This window comes from Stigmatopora argus, chromosome 13 (assembly GCF_051989625.1).
Source record: "Stigmatopora argus isolate UIUO_Sarg chromosome 13, RoL_Sarg_1.0, whole genome shotgun sequence".
Classification (NCBI taxonomy): domain Eukaryota; kingdom Metazoa; phylum Chordata; class Actinopteri; order Syngnathiformes; family Syngnathidae; genus Stigmatopora; species Stigmatopora argus.
In genome coordinates, this window is record NC_135399.1 from 14,622,368 (window position 1) to 14,641,593 (window position 19,226).

Sequence of the window (19,226 nt, forward strand, 5' to 3'; positions counted from 1 at the left end):
CGATTGGAGCATTTATTCCAAACTGCTGTCTCTAATTCTCGCCATTTGTACAAAAGAAAAAAACAGGCCCATAGTTTCAAGCATCAAAGGTACTTTTTTCCCTTCTACATTTAAAAACACCGCAATATCCGAACTATAAATCGTTTTCCCCACCTACTTTGAAACCATGAGTTTAGTCTGAAAACTTTAGTTTGTTTTTCTCATTATCGTTGTATCGTAGCTTCATGCTCGCTCTAATCTTCATTATTTCAGTTTTTATTCTGTTCATTTTCCATGGCATTGGAACACTAGGAAAAAAAATGGAGTAGTTCCAAATGTCGCTTCCAATGCAGTGAGCTATTTCCAGATTGACCTTAACTGTGGAAAACGGAGCAAAGCAAACCTCGCGCAACAAAAACACGGCAGATGACAACGAAGGAACTCCGACGGGATGAATTGAAAGAAATACAAACATTTCTATATCATCAATCAAACACACTGGCGTTTTATATACAATTTCTTCCGGCTTGCTCCTTAAAGGGAAAAAAAATCACTCAACTGATCAGTTTGCCAATAGGAGCGTTAAAAGGCATGTTTACTGAATCCGCCCGAGCGGCTAAGGGCCAACCGGTCGGAAGCCATCTTACCACAGTTCAATCCGGATGAATTTACCGTCTATTAAACTTGTTTGGTATTGACGTAAGGTGCTCGTGGGAAAATTTGACTGCACAGAAACCGGCATAAGCCGAAGAAAGTCGTGGAAACGGAGCGGGAAACAGAGTATATACATTTTTGATTCCGTTTTCAGCCAATTTCTTTCAATACAGCTGGGCGCTTGGATGTCGTTTTAAATGTTAGTGCAATTGAGCGTGGAACTTTTGGGGAAAATGTCACGGCACCCGAGCATTTTGTAGGTTTTTTGGGGAGGGTCAGGGGGGTGGGGGGATTATTGCACCGTTTACCAGGTGGGCATCATGTCCGGGAACCAAACCCGGCCCAAGTGCTTGGACACCTCCCAGTGGATCTCGTCCAGGGAGTACTTGTGGTCGGGGATGAGTACCTCTTCCATGATGGAGAGCTGCGACAGGCGATGTCCGCACATCTTGACGAACTCCACGAAGGCGCTGCAGGACACCTCGCACTCCCCCAGGCCGATGGCGGAGAGCTGCGTGCAGCGCTTGGCGATGCGGATGAGTTCATCGTCCAGCGGACGCAGCCCGTTGGCGCACACCACCAGCTCCACCAGGCGTGGGCAGTGTAGGCCCACACGGCCCAGCACCTCCTTGCTGACCGAGCGGCCGAAATAGAGGTGCGTGACGGGCATCTCGTCGTTGAAGAAAGGCCCAAACTCGTCCTCGTACAGGAAGAAGTACATGACCAGGTTGAACTTGGGCGAGTGGCGCACCATGGCGTCCCAGCTGCTCTTCTTGATGCCGTGGAAGTGCTGGCCGGGGTTCTCGCTCACCACGTCGATGCGCAGGTGCTCCAGGTGCACGTGCTTTTCCGAGGACAGGGCCAGCAGGAGCTCGTCGCTCAGCAGGTGGTAGTTGAGCGCCAGCTCCCGCAGCCCGTGACACTGGTCCGCCACGCACAGGATCCCTGAACAAAGCAGGCAAAAGGTGTAACCTCCAACACAGAGAGAGGCTTTTTACTAAGTGACTTACCTGCCGGCGAGACGTGCGGACAGCTGCTCATCTTGAGTAGCTTGAGTGTGTCGCTGTTGTTGGCCACCAGCACCTTAAGCGAGGGGTCGTCCACTGGCGTGTCATCAATTTTCAGCGACGACAGCGACTTGGAGTTGACGAACACCACCGTCAGTGCCGAGATGAAGTGAGACTGCAGGGAGAGAGAAAACGCTTATGTTATTATTTATTATTCTGCTATGATGGTAGTGTTCATTATACCTTGGGGACCTCCATGAAACTGGGCCTGGCGGTTGAGATCAGCCCCAAGGTCTTCAGTGAGCAGTTGACCAACTGCGAAAGAATGTCACACGCCGCCTCCGCTGACTCGGTGCTGCTGTCCACCTGGTCTCGGGGGGAAAAAAAGAGTTAAAAAGCAGAGCCATTATTCCGTTTGGGCATGTTGAAAAGGCGAAGGCGGGCTGGCACCTTGAAGCTCACGTATTGCAAGTGATTGGAGTGCCTCTTAATGATCTGCTTGATCAGGTCTGGGTGGGTTGCTTTCAGGTAAGAGCTGGCCGGCTGGTTGAGCTCAAACTCGAAGCAGCGCCACAGTTCGGGCATATGGAAGGCCTGGTTCCATCCACGGCACACCTGGGAGGCGAAGGCCCGGTCCAGCAGCGGCAGGTACTGGAAGATGTGCAGGAGGAGTTCCTGGGGGAGCCGAGCCCAGTTGGAGTCGAGCGAGGTGGCGCCGACGGCGTCGTCGTCGTCCCCCGACGCCGGGCTCGACTGCTTCCGGATTTTCTTGCGGGCTTCGGGCGAGGTCTTGCCCAGGGCGTCGTTGCCCTCCTCTTTGCCACCTTTTATCCTCTTCATCCTGACACCGTGGTATTACATTTATTGATGGAAAATATTCTTGAAAAAAATTGTTTGCAACTTATTTTGGTGCTGCACGGCGACTCAGAGTCACATGCAAGAATATGTGATCGAGACATTACTATTTTAAATAACTAAATAATAGACAGCAAATAAAAAAAATCATCTCTGCGTCTTCAATGGGCCTTCAGAAAAATGACAAGTGGTGCTAACTAAATGTAACATTAATGTGAAATGACAGCATGAAATATGAAAAAAGTGCGCACGGACAGCAAAATGAACTGACAGCTAGGAGAGCTAAATTAGCTCACTAACAGGCTCGTAAACTAGACCAAACATATTTGATTTCTCACTCATCGTAAGATACTGAGCTATTTAAACCACATACGAACAACTTTAAGTTCAAATCAGTCGTAGAATTCATGATAATTTACCCGTATTTATGTATGTTTTGTAGGCTAGCTATCGCGACGATTCCTACCTTGTTTACAATCAGCTAGCTTGCTAGCAGGAAAATCTGACAACAGTGACAGTTCAGCCCGGGCCCACGCTGGAAAAAATCATTCGGACAAGCAGAATAACCAGCATCGAGAATTCTTTCGCAGAGCCTTTGTAGGCGAAAATCAAAACAGCTACACAGTGTTTACGAACGAAAAAAAGTGCCAGTGGCGCCTAGGCTATGGTTGACCTAATTCCCCCGCTCGCAGGAGTTGCAGCTCAGCCCCCTGAGTCTGTAATGGCGAAGTGTTGTTTTCAAAGCCGCATTGCATTGTGGGAAGCGGGCAAAATGGCGCCCAGCGCGGCTCACTCTCATTACCCAAAGCACTTACACTGATAAAGATTTCCCTTTCGCCTGCCAATTTCTTCTTTTCAACTTAGTTGTTCTGGAGACAAAGTAAAATTTTAATATACCCCCCATTTAATATATTAGTATATTAAATGAGGGGGGGGGTATTCAAAATGAATCTTAAATGCACTATAATCCTTAATGATTGACTTGATTTGAGATAATTGACAAGTCCAAGGTTCAGTTTGGGCACCAAAAAAATACAGATCCCTGAGAAGCTAAATCAAATAAAATTTTCTTTGATCCACATCTTCAATTTACCAAAAAATAGTAGTTATACAATTTGCGGCTCTGAAGCCTCGTGTGGCACTTTTGTTGCCATTCAATCACGTCCTCGGGAGGCGTGGAAGCCTAAATGAACTCGCTTAGAGGGCCTGTCAAAATGGATTGGGCGTCTAGCGCCGTCAATGGCAACCAATGAATTAACACTAATCTAGTAACTTATTGGTTCATTTATTAAAGAGTGACAACTATATAAAACAATATAGAAATTCTTGGCGGGACCTATTAAAGATATCGCCATAGAACTCGGTGTGGGTATATTGCCACACTCCTAATAAACAACCACCATTTTACATCAGAAAAACTGGGCCACAGGTTTAATAAAAATGTACAGTGGCTTTATTGACATACATTCCATAGTTTTTTTTGTACTTTTTTTAAACCGCTGCAAAACAGGAGGCACGCCCAGTATTGCACTTCATTAACAATTCTGGTTCAAAACATAACCCAGAATATATTAAAGAAAAGTGAAGTGAAAGTAGCAACTTTGAGAATACAGCTCATTTGAATAGTAGCTTTATATACAAGATTAGATAAATCGTACACTATTTTCCTTCCAAACAATATTCTTATAACAGTCTCACTGACCTTTTTTTTTTTAAACACACTTGACAGTTGAAGAACACTGTACAAGATTACGAAAAATGTTTTACATACAACAACATTTTAAATGTGTAATAATTAAGAAGCTGCAAATACGACCTGTCCCTTTCATTTTTTTAATTTTTTGGAATAACCCAGACGCGTGTCTTTCATTTGTTTGCCCGGAAGGTGTGCATCGGGGGAAGTTCCGCATGCAAAGATGCCACAGGTTATTTTCTTCTTCTATTATGTATATGCTGTATATATTTTTTGGAGACATTGTTCATCTTCTGTTCTTCTCAGAAGAATCCAAAGCGGAGCCTGGGCGGGGCTAAGAGCGACCATGAGCGCTCTCGACTAGCCCGGGAAACGGCGCCCCTTTCCAGCGGGGAGGAGCCGAGCTACTTGCGCCGAATGCGCTTTGGCGAGCGGGCGGCCGTAGATCGCGGCGGGCAAAATGATGTAGCTCCCGACGGAGGGAATCTTGCTTAGAAGGTGTGCGCGTTCCTGCACACGCCGCAGCCCAGAGCAAACTCCTCCCCCGTTGGCGGGTGGACCACGTGGAGGGGGCATTCGGTGCCCTCCAGCTGCTTGCCTTTGGGCCCTATCGCAAAGACCGGTACGGGGTTATTCCCTCAAAATCCACGATTCACGCCATTGGGTAAAAAAATAAAGATCTGATTTTTGAGGTCATAAAAAATGAAAAGAGTTGTTGCCTACCCGCAGGGCAATGCGGCAACTCCTCCTTGGGGACGCTGGTCATCCTCTGGAAGTCGTCGTGACAGGCGTTGCAGAAGTGCGTGGTGCCGAAGCAAAAGAACACGGCCACCGAGCAGCAGTAGCGACATTTGTACTCCAGGAAGTCCGTGCCGTGCTTGGAGCACATCTGCTCGGGAAGTCAAGATTGACAATTATTTTCGCTCTATTGGTTGACCCTTGTCTTGATTTCTCAAGTAGGCTATTTTACTTACTACTTTAAATAGGCAATTTTCAACCTTACAGTTCATCAAGTAAGCCAGTGAAATAATTGGCATTCCAGTCACTTATTTGCTGTTTGCTACTATACACGTTAAACAACATATAGGGTACGATGAGGGTACCCTTTACCCACCTGAGCCCTGGAGACGTCAGAGCAGGCCCCACAAATCAGCTCGCTGGGGTCATAGTCGTCGCCTTGGCCAGCCTCGGCATCGCAGCGGGCCTCTCCCCCAAAATAGGCCTGAAATTTCAGACGTTCGTTTTTAACGCCAGCCAAAAATTGGAGCCCATTTCTTTCGTCTTGCAGAAAAAAAGTGTTTTTGATTTAAAGTGGTACCTTCTTGCACTTGTAACAAACGTAGTAAGCGTATCTGTTCATGGCAAATCCCGCCGGATCGTTGTGGAAGCGCGCGCCTGGCGTGGTGATGGCCTCGCTCTTGTGGAGACCCTCGTACTCTAGCCTCATCAAGGCTTTCCGTCTCACATCCTCATAGAGTTCTTTGATAGGATCCAGCAGGTCCTTGATCACCGAGTGGTTGATCTTGTTCTGGAGAACGACGTACAAATACTATTATTTGTATTTAATCATTAAACGCTGTTTTTGGGTGGATTTGACGGAATTTGAGAGCATTTTGAGCCGTTTGGCGAATGAACGTATATAGACGTTTTTTTTAACTCCATCGCAACATTTTACTGAGGAATTCACTTCCCTGGGCTCGGTTCTAATGTCCAAAGAGCTCCAGTATTTGTATTTCATCATTAAATGCTGTTTTAGGATGGATTTGACCCGATTGTTGTCATTTTAAGGCTCGGTTCTGCTACATCTGCCCGCCCAAGAGTGCTTATTCCCGGGCTGCTATTGACGGTAGACTAATAAATTGAGAGTGATGAGCGGCAAAGGGAAATGAATCATTGATTTTTACTATAATTTGGAAAACGCTGGCGGCGGGCCGGATTAAAAATCCTAACGGGCCGTATATGGCAAAACGTCTTTAGGCGAATCATCCGGTCACGGGCGCGCTCGGGATTAAATTGTTGAAAAAGTTAATCCGCACTATTGGCTTTACCTTGCAAATTGGACACAACATGAATCCAAAAGTAATGCGGGGCCCAAGCCAGCGGTTCTCCAGAACACGGCGGGTGCATTGAAGGTGGAACACGTGAGTGCAGTCCAGCTGGGGATAACCAAAAAAAAAAAAAGAGATTTTTGATTAGTATTTTTATTTCCCCATCGTAGGCTTTTGTGTCTTCAACTGCTGAATTCAAGTGGACATTCCAGCTGCATTCGAAAAAAAAAAAGGAATTTTTGCAATTCCGTTTGTGATGTCACATGAAAAGATGCCTACTTAGCATGTAGTTTTCCATTTTGTCGTTCTCAAACGTTTGTTTGTTCTTGGACTTAAGAGATGAGACTATTTTTTTCCTCTTCAATATGGCCACCGTGAATTCTACTCAGGTGCGACTTACAGTTTGAAAAAATACCGTACCTGTACAGCGGGGGCGGCAGAGAGCGCCTCTGTGAAGCAGATCATGCACATGTCGTCGGCGTCTTGCTTCAAGCAGCCCGTGTTCTTGTCGCAGCCATGCAAGCACGGCAGGCAAGATTCCTCGTTCTTGACTCCGCCGCACGGATGCCCGCAGGGGTGCGTCTTACTGCACGCCAGCTTGGAATATTCCTGCGGGAATGAAAAAGAAAAATGAATACAGACGCTCCCCAACTCACCAACATTCGAGTTACGAACAACGGTACATACGAACATGTCTGCGCGTGTGAGATGCTGTAAGTTAGATTTTGTATTGCACGCCTTTTCCCGAGTAGTGCTTCTTTCCGTCGCTAATACCGACGCTTGATAGATAAAGCCATCGCATTCTTCGAGCAGCAAGACCCAAATATTGAACGTTGCACAAAGGTTGCAAATCAATTGAATGATGCCATACAGTGCTACCTCATCATTTATGATGAAAAAAAGAAGAAAACTGTGCAATCGTCATTAGATCGCTTCTTTCGGCCTCTTCCTCCTCCTCCATCATCTCCTTTAGCATCGAGTACATCTTCCAAAAGTAAGTTAAACTTCATTTCATTTATCTTATTACGTACATGTACATACTGTGTGTGTCTTAGGTTACTTATACAAGCCTTAAACATACTTATATAAACCTTCAATATACTTATATAGGCCTTAAACATAAATTATAATACAAAATATAGCACTGAAGCACCTTACGAACGATCGTTCGGAACGTAACGCGTTCGTAGGTTGGGGAGCGTCTGTATACCAACCGGGAACTGTGATCAAAAAGTCTAAGACCGTTTACCTGACAGTCGGGGTCAGAACAGACGCTTCCGACTGCCGACAGCTCGGTTCCGTTCCTCGTTCCGCAGAACCTACACGCATCCGAGCTGCTGGATGCGGGCTTACCTGGAAGTAAATCAGGAAGATTATAGCGGGAGAGGCGGAGTCTCGCCACTGCGTGTCGCGCGTCAACGAACCTGTGTGTTCTCTGAACTCCACCATGGCCTTCATTGTTTTGGAGTCAGCCAGAGCCATCAGCCAGAAGAGCTTGGTCCGGCCACAGCCTTCGTGGAGGTCCACCTTGATGGCCTCTTCTTCCTCCTTGAACACCTGAAAACAATCGAGGCAAAGACCATATTTTAACGTTATGATAAGGTCCCCAAAAACCAGTGGCGGTCCGTGCATTTTCTCATAGCGCCTTCAACGAACGCTTGTTTAAAGCGGCAGAGCCCACAGAACTGATTGTGAAGGCCTTGAGGCAGATTTATGACCCTGGCAACAAATAATAGCTGAAATGTGATTGGTTAAATGCTTCAATATGAAAACACACATCTGGAAGCAGTGCAACCAGGGGGAAAAGCAATGAAAGGAAGCTAACAGACAATTTGGAATTATTTAATAAGTATTGATGGACAAAATATAATATATGATTCAGATATTTCTTAGGCCAGCAGAGAAGGCCTTGAAGGCCCTGACGGCCCGCCACTGCCAATAACAAACGCATTGGCGGAGCAGAATGTATTGGAACATTTTGATTGGTTCCTTTCTTAAAACGTGATAACCTATTGGGATATACATAGTATCACAATATATCATCATAATAATATGGAAGATAAAAAAAATAAAGTGTGAAACGCTCACCTGTCTCTGGTGAGAGCGCGTGCGTCGATGCAGGTGGAGGAAGCGGTCGCAGTCGGTGCAAAGGTTGCCGCACATGTTGCAAAGGATAATGGCCGCCGTCTCGCCGTCGTCGTGGTTGTCGCACATTGGCTAAGGAGAGGGGGATAAAAGATGGCCTTTCTATGTAATTTCCACACAACTCTGGTTATAAATATGCTCTATGTCATTTCAAAAGTTGGGGGAATTTATAGTACTATTTTTAAATCAAATATTTCCCTGATAGTTTGGCGTAAATGTCATCAGACAAAAAAAACAAAGTTCAGTACACAATTGCAACAGAAGTCATTCACTGCCATTTTAAGTTCATGTATGTTATTCACAGAATGTGTTGTGTTGGTAAAATATGTTTTAAAAACACCTACTAATGACAGTATACATCGTATGCTCCCTGTCAATATAGATAGAGAGACCTGATGATGTGGCTGGTGGTACTTTGTTTTCTTACCAACAATTATGAACCAAGGTACATTAAAAAATCTTCTAACCAAATAGGGCTTATGTGCCATCATTGTCCATGTGTTGTGTGTTTGAGCCCATCAATTCTTTATTTTAAAAAAACAGACACGATCTTTCTTGACACAGAACCCAGAAAAAAACACTTTTAATGCCGTTTTTGTCACCTACGCTCCACTTTGGCCCTCAATTTTATGATATTAACTATCATAAATCCTCCTTTTTTTTACACAACGATAATAAGATCCCCAGTGCTGGTATTTTCATTTGATCAAGTTCTTACCATTTGCTTCTGCTGTCCATCTTTGCCCATCCATCGACCAGAAGAGAGTCGGTCCACGTGGTCTTGGTCCAGCACGCAGAGAGAAGCGAGCGCTAGCCACAACTAGCAGATCAAGAGAAAACAACAAGATGACCAAGGCCGACTAAAAATAAAAGCTTTAATAGTAACCAAGCGAGCGCGTACTCTGGTGGTGGCAATGCAGCGCACTGGTGAGCGGTGCTCCTCCTCCATTTTGGTGAGCGCGATGATCGTCTCAGCGATTGCATTTTTGGTGACTCGTGACCACGCGTCCGAAAGGTGACCCTGCAAATAATATATATATCATATATAACACTTGGTTTATTCATCAGAACACACATTTATTATTCAAGTCTGGGCTTCATTTAGCTACTTATGTGGTCTATGTCGTTCTTAAAGAGATTCACGGTCCTAAATGTTTTCACCCGTGTTTTAAAATGAACTTTATGTGTACTTTACAATCTCATTCAGAGTACAAAATACATTTGGAGTGCTTGAATGTCATATTCTGCTGAAACCATCATAATTAATGTTCAATACCAATGATGTCCAAGGCCTGAGCTGTTTTTTTTTAAATTTTGTTTCTTTGTTTTACCTCTTCTAAACATATATTGTATGTTTGTCGTATTTATTAAGCTTTCTTTTGTGATGTCATAACTGTTCAGAAAAAAAACCACTTACTCCTGCCATGTCTTTGACCAATTTGATGATGATCTCTGCAATCTGAGGCGGAGTGGAGCCTTTCATCCACCAGTGGCTCTCCCCTCTCCGGATGTAGCTGAACAGAAATGGAATAGGTGAAATGACAGAGGGAAAACAGGGGGAGCCCAAGAAGATAACCCTATGACGACCCCACCTGGAATTAAAGATCATGGGCAGCGTGACAGTGGTCACCCCTTTGCCGGCGACCGTGCCGGCCGTGCCCGAGATGGTGGTCCCTTTGGCCTTCAGTTGCACGGTGAGAGCTTTGGCAATGCAGCCCAAGAACATGTCTAGGATGCCCAGCTTGTTCCAGTCGCCCTTCTCGGTGGAGTGGATGATGTCGCTGATGTCCGCCGGCGGCAGGGACTTCACTCCAATGATGCTGGCAAGACGCACCGGCGTCACTTCCGGAAGGACGCGTCGGAGCAACGACGTCACCTGGATAAAGATGTGGTCTTATTGTTGGAATGGCTATCAGCCGCACTTGCTAAAGCAGGGGTGTCAGACTCGGGTTGGTTCGTGGGCTGCATTCGATTTCATGTGGGCCGGACCATTTTAGATATAATATTTAGATTTTTTTTTTATAAATGGATTAAAAGAACTGGATTAAAAGCCCTGAATATTCAGTTTTTTTATAGATCTAAAACAATGTTTATTTTAGCTTTTTTTATACATTTTTAGATTTTACAAAATGATTTTTAACTAAAAACAGAAAAAAATGATTAAAAAATGTCAATTATTGATTTAAAAGGGGGAAAATCAGGAAATTTAATATACATCTATACTCTTCATTTTAATATGATACTAAAACTCATGATTTACTTTCCCGGGCCACACAAAATGATGCGGCGGGCCACCACTTTGACACCTGTGTTCTAGTCGAAACATAATGTCAGAAATAGATTAAAAAATTACAATTATTGATTTAAAAGGGGGAAAATCAGGAAATTTAATATACATCTATACTCTCATTTTAATTTGATCCTAAAACAGAAAGTGGCACTCATGATTTACTTTCCCGGGCCACACAAAATGATGCGGCGGGCCAGATTTGGCCCCAGGGCCGCCGCTTTGACACGTGTGCTAAAGTAATAAGACAAATGCCGGACAAAATATAGTGCATCATCCTCCACAAAGTGACCCATCGGCTTTTTTAAGCACTTTTTGACCAGTTGGAATTACACTCCAGGGCGACTTATAGTCCGAAAAATACGGTAAGCAGTTTGGGAATCGCCATTTTCGAGGACGAGGATTCTGTCCTCCTGATTGTTCTCGTTAGGCCTCGCTCACCTGTCTCTGTACTCGCGGTGACGCAGTGTGCAGCAGCGAGAAAAGGTCCTGCATCAGCGTCAGCTGCTGCGCCAGGTATTGGCGCCCCACGTTGGAGCCGCTCAGCGCCAAAACCATGGACAGCAACTCGAAGCAGTAGGCGTCCGACGAGGCGTCGTCGTCGCTGGGCTGAGAGTTGGCGTTCTCCTTGCTGGAGATGGCGTGTTCCCACTCCTCCCTCACGCGTGTGGCCTCCATGCGGATGGCCTGGACGATGTGCGCGCACACCTGTGCAGCGGAGGGGGGATCGAATTGAGAATCTTTTGGAGGATGAAATGATTCTGCTCATTTACTGTTAAAGCGGACCTGTTTCTGCAGGTTGGTCAGTTTGCTCCTGCTGAAAATGATTCCGACCATGTGCTCTTTGAGGTCTGCGTCTGATGGTACCTTTTGGAATAAGAGAATAAATTGTGTAATTGAAAAGATGAGAATGAGTCAATAGTTTTTCTTTATACGGTGCATACTTTTTCCTCTCCTTCTGGAGAAGAAAGCAGATTTTTCTCCTCCTGCTCGGGGGTTGGTTCGGCATCTCCACAGATAAGCTTCCCAAACACCTTATTTTAAAAAAAAATGACAGGTCTCGCTAAACAAGAACTAGGCAAAATTTGCGATCAAAAATTTGGATTTTTTGGGGGGACGCGGTTGAGGAGCATTTATGTGAACCTGTGACGTGATGAGTCGAAAGACGCGCAATGTTTCTCCCTCGCAGTTCTTCTGCTGCGCCATGCTGGCGGAGATCTGTCCAGCGATCTTGATGCTGTCCCCCTCCTTCCAGCCCAGGACCTTCACCTGCCGCACTCTCAAAGTATTCTCGGGCCCTTTTAGCTCCACCTTGATCACATGATGATCGCCCCCAGGGAGCTCGCTGGTCACCCAGCCCATGTGACGAGAATCCAGGTCCACCTGAGATTGTGGAGGTGAATTAATACGAGCTTGATTGTTATTCTGCCTCATTCACACTATTTATTTCCTACTAACCAACTTGTCTAATTGTTAATATTCAAATATTTCTTATAGTATCCATTTTTAGGCAGCAGCCATCTTTTCAAAACGCACCTGTTTTATCCTGCAAAGGTCTTCTATAGCCTTTCCACACAGGAACGTCACTGAAGTCACTTTGTTCTGTGGATTAGCGAGGGGTGATGTGAAGATGCACAGGGTTGCCAGATTTTGGTGTCCACTTACCCCGAGGTCTCTAGAGTTGTCCACGTGAACAGAAATGTTGGTCGCGTTGATGCCTTTCACGCAGCTGATGGTGACGCTCTTTGTTTTGTTCTTGTCCTCGTCCCCGGACTCCCAGAAGGTCTCGGTGGAACCGTCCGTCAGGCTGCCGATCATGGCGGGACGACTGGACGTCTTGATGTCCACCACGCTGGTCAGGTCTTTCAGGCAGGTCACGAGGCAAAGATCCTGTCGAAGGACAAGGCGTCGGGGTCAGAAGCTGCCGAGGTTTTGGGCGACGGCGTTCGACGTGCCTGGCTGATGGCTTCGTAGCCCGACTGCACGCTGATGTTGAAGCTCTCCTCGCTGTCACCGTCATCGGATTTGGAAAGGATGTTGTTGATGTGGTGGAAAACGTTGCTCTGATGGAGGAACTGGTGGTCGGACTGCTTGAATTTCAGACTCCAGCATCTAAAAAAAAAAATGGACCTTGTATGTATTCAAACAGCTTTTTTCAGTTGAGGTAAACCCACTTATTTTCATAAAAAGATGTTTTTATTGTAAATATTTATCAAAACCAATCCAATACTCCTGCAGTAATAACCCAAAAGGCTGTTCAAACCAATTGCACAAAAATTGGAGGGGATGGAAACGTAACTGAGGGGTTTCCGGCGGATGTACGTCCTGATCTATTTGCAGAAAACTTGAACTCGTGTACCTTAGCGCCATTTGCTGAAGCGAGCTTCCGCTAGGAAGTGACATCATAAGGTCCGAGATGGTCTGGAGGAGGCGGTGGAAGGTATGAGGCAGCGGGTGAGCCGCCTCCCCCGCGATAACGATGTCGGAAAGGGGGTGCTCACAAACGCCGAGATCCCGTTCCTGAGGTAAGATGATGGCCCGCATTAAAAAAAAAAAAAATCCAGGCCTCGTAAGCGAGAGTGATACTTTTTAAGGACGCGTCATCACCTGTTCGAGGTTTTCCCGGTTGCCCTTGTTTTCGTCTTCTTCCTCGTCCTCGGGTTCGAAGGGAGATGGCGTGAGAGATGCTACAAAGTGCCACAGAATGTCATGCAGGGACGTCGTTTGGATCACGTTGCACAGGAGCCAGTTGAAGGCCTTAAGGGGACACCAAGAACACCAGCGTATCCGTTAGCGCACAGGTGCAAAAAAGCTAGATCCGACCCGTGTGTGCACAGATTTTAGAAATGAATAAATACATTGCAGAAGTATTGGCAGATCTTAAAAATCCGGGGATTTGGACCATACCTCCATTGCAAAGACCCTGCACGCCGACTTCCTCAGCGCGTGCCTCATGGCTACTTCGAGGCCTTCCAAATCGTGATGCTGGATGACAAAGGCCAACACGGGCCACTGGAAGTTCCTCTCCCCTTTGCTGAGGGAGCCGTGGGCTGTGATCAACCTGGACAGCTCGGGAGACGGGTGGCGCAACAGCGACGATCCCACCTCTACGTCAGAGACGGGAGGGTTTTACGGGTCATTAGAATTGACGCTGGAAAAAGATGCGCAAAGACGGACGAGTTGGGCTCAATTACCCGCATCGCCACTATGTACTCTGCGTCTGGGCACAGCCTTGACCCGAGCCGGAGAGGGCGAGTGTTGCTTGTCGTACTCCGAGGCCACAACGGAGTAAGATCTCTGAAAAACGGTGCGCTTGGCCGTGTCGCTGTCCGTGATGGGGCTGGTTTCAAGACTGACAAAAAGTACACTACATTAGAGGCGTTGTATATTAAAATGGTAAAATATCATTGAAATGAATCATCGCTTCCCAGTAGAAATTCATTGGATGTCCAGCACCGTCATACTTGGGTGAATACTTTAAAATATTGATTTTTTTTCTACCTTGGTGGCATTGACTTCATGTTGCTCTCCGGTTCCTCAAAAACATTGGGGCAGGCGTCTGGCGTGACCGAAATGTAGGGCGCGGGAACCGAGGTGGAGCGCAAATAGCGCATCTCATCTTGGAAGAGATTATCGTCTTGGTAGCTTCCAAAATTCTCCGTGTGTTGCCTTAATGATAAACACGAGCCAATTATCACACATACCTTTAAAGGGAGTCCTCAGGTTACAACGTACTCAACCTATTTGAACTATCTCGAGTTTAATGGCACAACGTCTGTAACTCTAGGACTCTCTGTATTATTTCGTACTTTATTCGGTTATCTACCTGGCCAGCGTCTGCAGGTAGAGACAGCTCATTTTATTGGGAAGTTCAGCCGACACGCCCTCCTTGAGGCTGGGCAGTAGTTGAGAATGAAGCGGCCGGGGAGGATGGTGGCACAGCATGTTGGGCTCAGCGGCGCTGCTCAGCGACAGCAGGAACAAAGCGTTTGCCCGGATCACCTGGTGGGCTTCCATGGTGGGTAGGGCTCTCGGGGTCTTAACCTGCAGTGGCTTTTTTCTGGATTGCTTTACCTGGAAAGAATAAAGATTTGGTGCAAAAAAGGTGTGTATTTTCACAACTGGATTGAGTGTCGCTGTCCGTGGTTCTGGTTTGTAGTCACTCCAGCCCAAAAGGTGCTTATCACCAAGTTTTTGGGTTTCTAACAGAGTTTTTTTCAATTTTTTGACATTTTTACATTTTCAGATAGGGCCGTGCCTTGAGATTTTTTCAATCTAAACCACATGTGTCAAAGTGGCGGCCCGGGGGCCAAATCTGGCCCACCGCATCATTTTTTGCGGCCCAAGAAAGTAAATCATGAGTGCCGACTTTCTGTTTTAGGATCAAATTAAAATGAAGAGTATAAATGTATATTAAATTTCCTGATTTTCCCCCTTTTAAATCAATAATTGTCATTTTTTAATCCATTTTTTCTGTGTTTTTAGTTCAAAAATCATTTAGTAAAATCTAAAAATATATTTAAAAAAGCTAAAATAAACATTGTTTTAGATCTGTAAAAAAAACGGAATATTCAGGCTCTTTAATCCAGTCCATTTAATCCATTTATTAAAAAAAAATCGAAATATTATATCTAAAATGGTCCGGCCCACATGAAATTGGGTTGACGTTAAAGTGGCCCGCGAACCAACCCGAGTCTGACACCCTTGATCTAAACACTGAGACATGGTAGAAAAGTTCAAGTAGAGAATACCTTCTCCCTGGCGGCGGTCTGCTTCTCTCTCAGGTACTTCTCCCGGCAGCGATCGCATACTAAATACCAGGTGCTGCCTCCGATGCCTCCGTCGCCACAGTTGCCAGCCCAGCCACCGCAGAAATGACCAATGCTGTTGTAGCCTTGGCCTCCGGCGTAGCGACCGCAACCTGAGGAAGGGAGGACAGGGTTAATCCGCTCCGCGAAGGAATCCGAGGAGTCTCGGTGAACCTTACCAGGGTGAGCCTGTCTCATGTGGTACGTGACGGGGTAAGGGTGAGATTCTCCGCACAGCTCGCAAATGGTGTCCTTCTCCGGACCGCCCATGGCCAGCTGGGCCATCTCGCCGAAGAGGTTCCCCCGAGGCCGGATTTCGGCCTTCTCCCGCTTCTTCCTGTCCTTCTTGGCCTTTTTGCCGTCTTTTTCGTTCTCCTTCTTTTTCAAGATGGCGCTGGACCCCGGGCTGGGGAAGATCATGTTCTGCGTGGCCGCTTTGATGGTGGCCAGGGAAATGTCCTCCCAGAACGCCACCAAGTGCTGCAACGTGAGCGGTAGGACGGATCGGGCTCGGGCGGACGGGTGCGACGTCAACTCGTAGGGAACGGCGTCCGATTTGCCGTCCTCGCACTTTTCTGGCAGGGGCGGTTCCTTCAACATGGAAAGCACTTTGTTTTTGTTGATGCTGCCCATTTTGGAGATGTCCGGTCCGTGCGGGGAAATGTTGAACATGTTGAGCGCGGAGGAAATTTCCAGGGAGTGGCGGTTCTTCAGCTTGCTCTCCTTGTCCTCGGCGCGCTGGGCTCCGAGGGAGTTGCGGATGGGCGCCTGCTCTTTGGTCAAATCCGGGTTGAACTTGAGGAAGGAGGAGCAGGCCATGGCGTCGTGGACGATGCCCTCGTGCCACAGAAAGGCGGCGAAGACGGCGCGGGAGCACTCGGCGACGGACGGGGACATGGCCTGCTTGGCCGGCTCGCATGTTATTTGCGCACTCTCCGCTTTGAAGAGGGGTCCGGATTTGTCCTTCTTGGGCCGGGCGTGGCGGCTGGAGGTTTTGCGGCTGACTTTGGGCGAAGAGCGGCTCTCCAGCTCCTCCTTGACCGGCGCCTTGCCGATGCTGAAGTGCACCTTGCACGAGGCCTCCTCCGCCGAGTCCTGCGCCTCGGCGTTTTCGTCGTTTCCGTCCTCGTTGGAGAGGAGGGCATTGGAGGAACACACTTCCACCACTTCGCTGTGCAGGTTCTCCTGGGTCACGTGGGGGGAAGGAACGCGGTTTTCCGCGTTGCAGACATCTTGGTTCGGATCTTTGGGAGAAAGTTTGGGTTTCGGGGAGGTGGATCTGCCCCGTATAGGTTCCGTTAGAGGAATCTTCTTCTTCCTAAGAGTGTCCGGGTCCAGGGTGTAGGAATCCGACTTGGATCTCTCTCTGGGCGGTTCTAGCCGGGCTTTGGAGGAGGGGCTAACTTTGGGTGGGACATTCTTGTCGTGATGCGTCGACGAGGAGGTGCCGGAGGGACTGGATCTCCCCGAAGAGGACGTCGTCCCTTTTTGCCTGGGGGAGGAGGAGCGCGAGCTGACGTTGGGCGACTCGGAGCGATTTCCCGATGTTCGGACTTCCGATTTCAGCGCTTGCAAGGTGTTGTGATTGGGCGAGTGAGAGCGCCCGTGAGAATCCGAGCGCAGCTTGGCCGTATCGGAGCGCAGTATGAGGGCGTCGCTGGCAGAGTGCGAGCCCTCTTGACCCGTCTTGACTCGTCCCTGTTCCGAGGCGCGGCTCCCTCGACGCTCTTGTTTGGGCGAGCGGTTCTCTTGCCGGTGCTTGGACGCCGGGGACATGGAGCGCGCGCCCGACATCAGGTTCCCTCGTTCACCTAAAGGTCAATCATTCAGTTAGAGGCCAAGCGGAAAATCCCGGAGAAACTATCATACGCATTTAAAGGGGACACATAATGCTAATTGTGATTTGGTTTGGATAGTAGAAGCATTTTTCCACGCAATTCATTCAGCCCATGGAAAAAAGTGTGGTGGATGTTCACATTGTTGTTTTGTTGCAAAAAAAGTATATCAGATGTGACATGTTGAATCATCTAAAATTGTAACTTAACTTAATTTAGTGCCCCTGTTTTGTGTCAGTACAATTACAGAAGAAAAAAAATGCTATAAGCAGGGAAAAATTTGCATAGCATTGAAAAACAAAAAAACACATGACAAGTCCCCTTTAAGTTACTTACAACCAATGTTCCCTCTAAGCTGCTCAATTGCGCACTACTCTCGTCTTCTCTGCGCAGAGCAAATCATATGGAGCGCACAAAATAAAATCCCATTTTTTTATTTTTTTATTTTTTAAGCTGTGAGGCCGACGCGCAAACCACTCATCCGCTGGGCCGCTCATTCATAGATATTAATCATTACATTTTATTATTACTAAATCATTTATGTGTAGTAGACATACACCTGCTTATGGCAGGTGTGATACTGGTGTGTGCCCATAGCGAGCAATGATGATGTTGCTCACACCAGTACTCAGTGTGCTCAGGGAGGTTGTCTTTCTGCCCAAACAAACAAAAAATTAGAGGGAACATTGCTTACAACTCATGACAAAAAAGATGACGTAAACAGATAGGAAAGCTAGGTACAAAAGTGAATGAGCACTGAGTGGAGTTTATCATGGTGACAACATATATTCTTCTTTTTTTTAGGGAAGGGAGGGCGAAAAGTGATTGGAAAACCTCGAACACGGTTAGCATAGAAAACCCACTTTTCACCCAACCTCGGTTGAGTCCGAGGGAGGGCATGCGTGGTTTGACTACCCACCCTTTTGCCTGTGAGCGAGAGATGAAAGAGCGGTGGGATGCCCGGCGGCGGCCGCGCCGCTTTTGCGCACACGTTCGCGAGAAGCAAGGTTGCGTGGTGAATCATCTACGGCGGAAAACAAGTGGCAAGGTAAACAAACAAGGCATGGAATGCAAAGGAGGCCAGCCCGGAGCCAGAAAGGAAAGGACAGAGTGATGGAAAGAGAAAGAGAGCGAGAGAGAGAGTTTACAATATATAGGCAATGGGCTCAATCAAGATGATGAAATTGGCTAAAAGTATTCTGAGAAACTGAAAGAAAAATTAGTATTTAGAGCAGAAAATGATTAGCATGGTTAAAAAAAAAAGTATCCAGTGGCTAACGTGGGTAATATGCGAACCTGCGTTTGCCCGAATTTTGTATGGTAACGTAAATGCATTATCATCTATGCCATTTTAAAAGAATAACAAATCATTGATAGACCTGGTTAATGGGGGGTTCCCGGTCAAGGACGAACATACAGTAAGTGCATGTGATGCCTTACGAGGAATGAAAGGTTTCAAAATAAAATGATGGGGGGGGCCTGGGCACACTTACTCAGAAGCTGTGGTTGCGGCTGAGACAGTTGGGAGGGGGGCTGGCCAAACACAAATGGGCTGTGGGCAAGAGAGGATGTGGAAGAGGAGGAAGAGGAAGAAGAGGAGGGAGGTTGCGTGGCTTGCTCAAACACGGAGGAGGAGGAGGAGGAGGAGGGAGCCGCTGAGACGAAGGGCCCAGACTGAATAGAATTCAGTATGGCGCTCAGACGGTCACCTGCGAACATGGAGACAGAGGAGCTGGAGAAACAAAACACTACTAATCCAACTGGAAGGCAGGGGTGTCCCAACAAGGGCCGTTTTTTTTGACGAATCAGAGGATGGCCCAATCCCATCACGTCATTGGGGGAAAAAAAGATAGATATTCAGTCCATTTTGAATGGGACGGCCGCTTACTTGAATTTGTTAAACAGTACATTGAAT

The 19,226-nt window shown here is 46.9% G+C and overlaps 2 protein-coding genes across 3 annotated transcripts in view; both read right to left on the reverse strand.

Moving 5' to 3' along the window:
* Positions 1–203: 203 nt before the first annotated feature.
* On the reverse strand, positions 204–3,265 carry fbxl3a (F-box and leucine-rich repeat protein 3a). The gene is made up of 5 exons (XM_077616942.1): positions 2,962–3,265; positions 2,091–2,481; positions 1,884–2,006; positions 1,644–1,815; positions 204–1,578 (listed from the first exon to the last, which is right to left on the reverse strand). The coding sequence occupies exons 2-5, from the start codon at positions 2,478–2,480 to the stop codon at positions 938–940; spliced, it is 1,326 nt and encodes a 441-aa protein (XP_077473068.1). The 5' UTR covers position 2,481; positions 2,962–3,265; the 3' UTR covers positions 204–937.
* Positions 3,266–3,911: 646 nt separating this feature from the next.
* The window catches only part of mycbp2 (MYC binding protein 2), a 45,238-nt gene continuing 29,923 nt past the window's right edge, over positions 3,912–19,226 (reverse strand). For both annotated transcript variants that reach the window (XM_077616424.1, XM_077616425.1), the window contains 28 exons: positions 15,656–17,287; positions 15,420–15,589; positions 14,495–14,742; positions 14,170–14,337; positions 13,863–14,020; positions 13,576–13,775; positions 13,276–13,425; positions 13,028–13,188; positions 12,624–12,780; positions 12,334–12,558; positions 12,205–12,270; positions 11,812–12,051; positions 11,613–11,702; positions 11,455–11,535; positions 11,110–11,376; positions 9,974–10,257; positions 9,799–9,895; positions 9,283–9,402; positions 9,100–9,201; positions 8,325–8,453; positions 7,661–7,793; positions 7,486–7,589; positions 6,657–6,845; positions 6,237–6,344; positions 5,507–5,716; positions 5,303–5,410; positions 4,912–5,077; positions 3,912–4,795 (listed from right to left, as the gene is read on the reverse strand). In XM_077616424.1, coding sequence (XP_077472550.1) covers positions 4,680–4,795; positions 4,912–5,077; positions 5,303–5,410; positions 5,507–5,716; positions 6,237–6,344; positions 6,657–6,845; positions 7,486–7,589; positions 7,661–7,793; positions 8,325–8,453; positions 9,100–9,201; positions 9,283–9,402; positions 9,799–9,895; positions 9,974–10,257; positions 11,110–11,376; positions 11,455–11,535; positions 11,613–11,702; positions 11,812–12,051; positions 12,205–12,270; positions 12,334–12,558; positions 12,624–12,780; positions 13,028–13,188; positions 13,276–13,425; positions 13,576–13,775; positions 13,863–14,020; positions 14,170–14,337; positions 14,495–14,742; positions 15,420–15,589; positions 15,656–17,287 — 5,879 coding nt within the window. In that variant the 3' untranslated portion in view covers positions 3,912–4,679. The remainder of the gene's footprint in view (positions 4,796–4,911; positions 5,078–5,302; positions 5,411–5,506; positions 5,717–6,236; positions 6,345–6,656; positions 6,846–7,485; positions 7,590–7,660; positions 7,794–8,324; positions 8,454–9,099; positions 9,202–9,282; positions 9,403–9,798; positions 9,896–9,973; positions 10,258–11,109; positions 11,377–11,454; positions 11,536–11,612; positions 11,703–11,811; positions 12,052–12,204; positions 12,271–12,333; positions 12,559–12,623; positions 12,781–13,027; positions 13,189–13,275; positions 13,426–13,575; positions 13,776–13,862; positions 14,021–14,169; positions 14,338–14,494; positions 14,743–15,419; positions 15,590–15,655; positions 17,288–19,226) is intronic.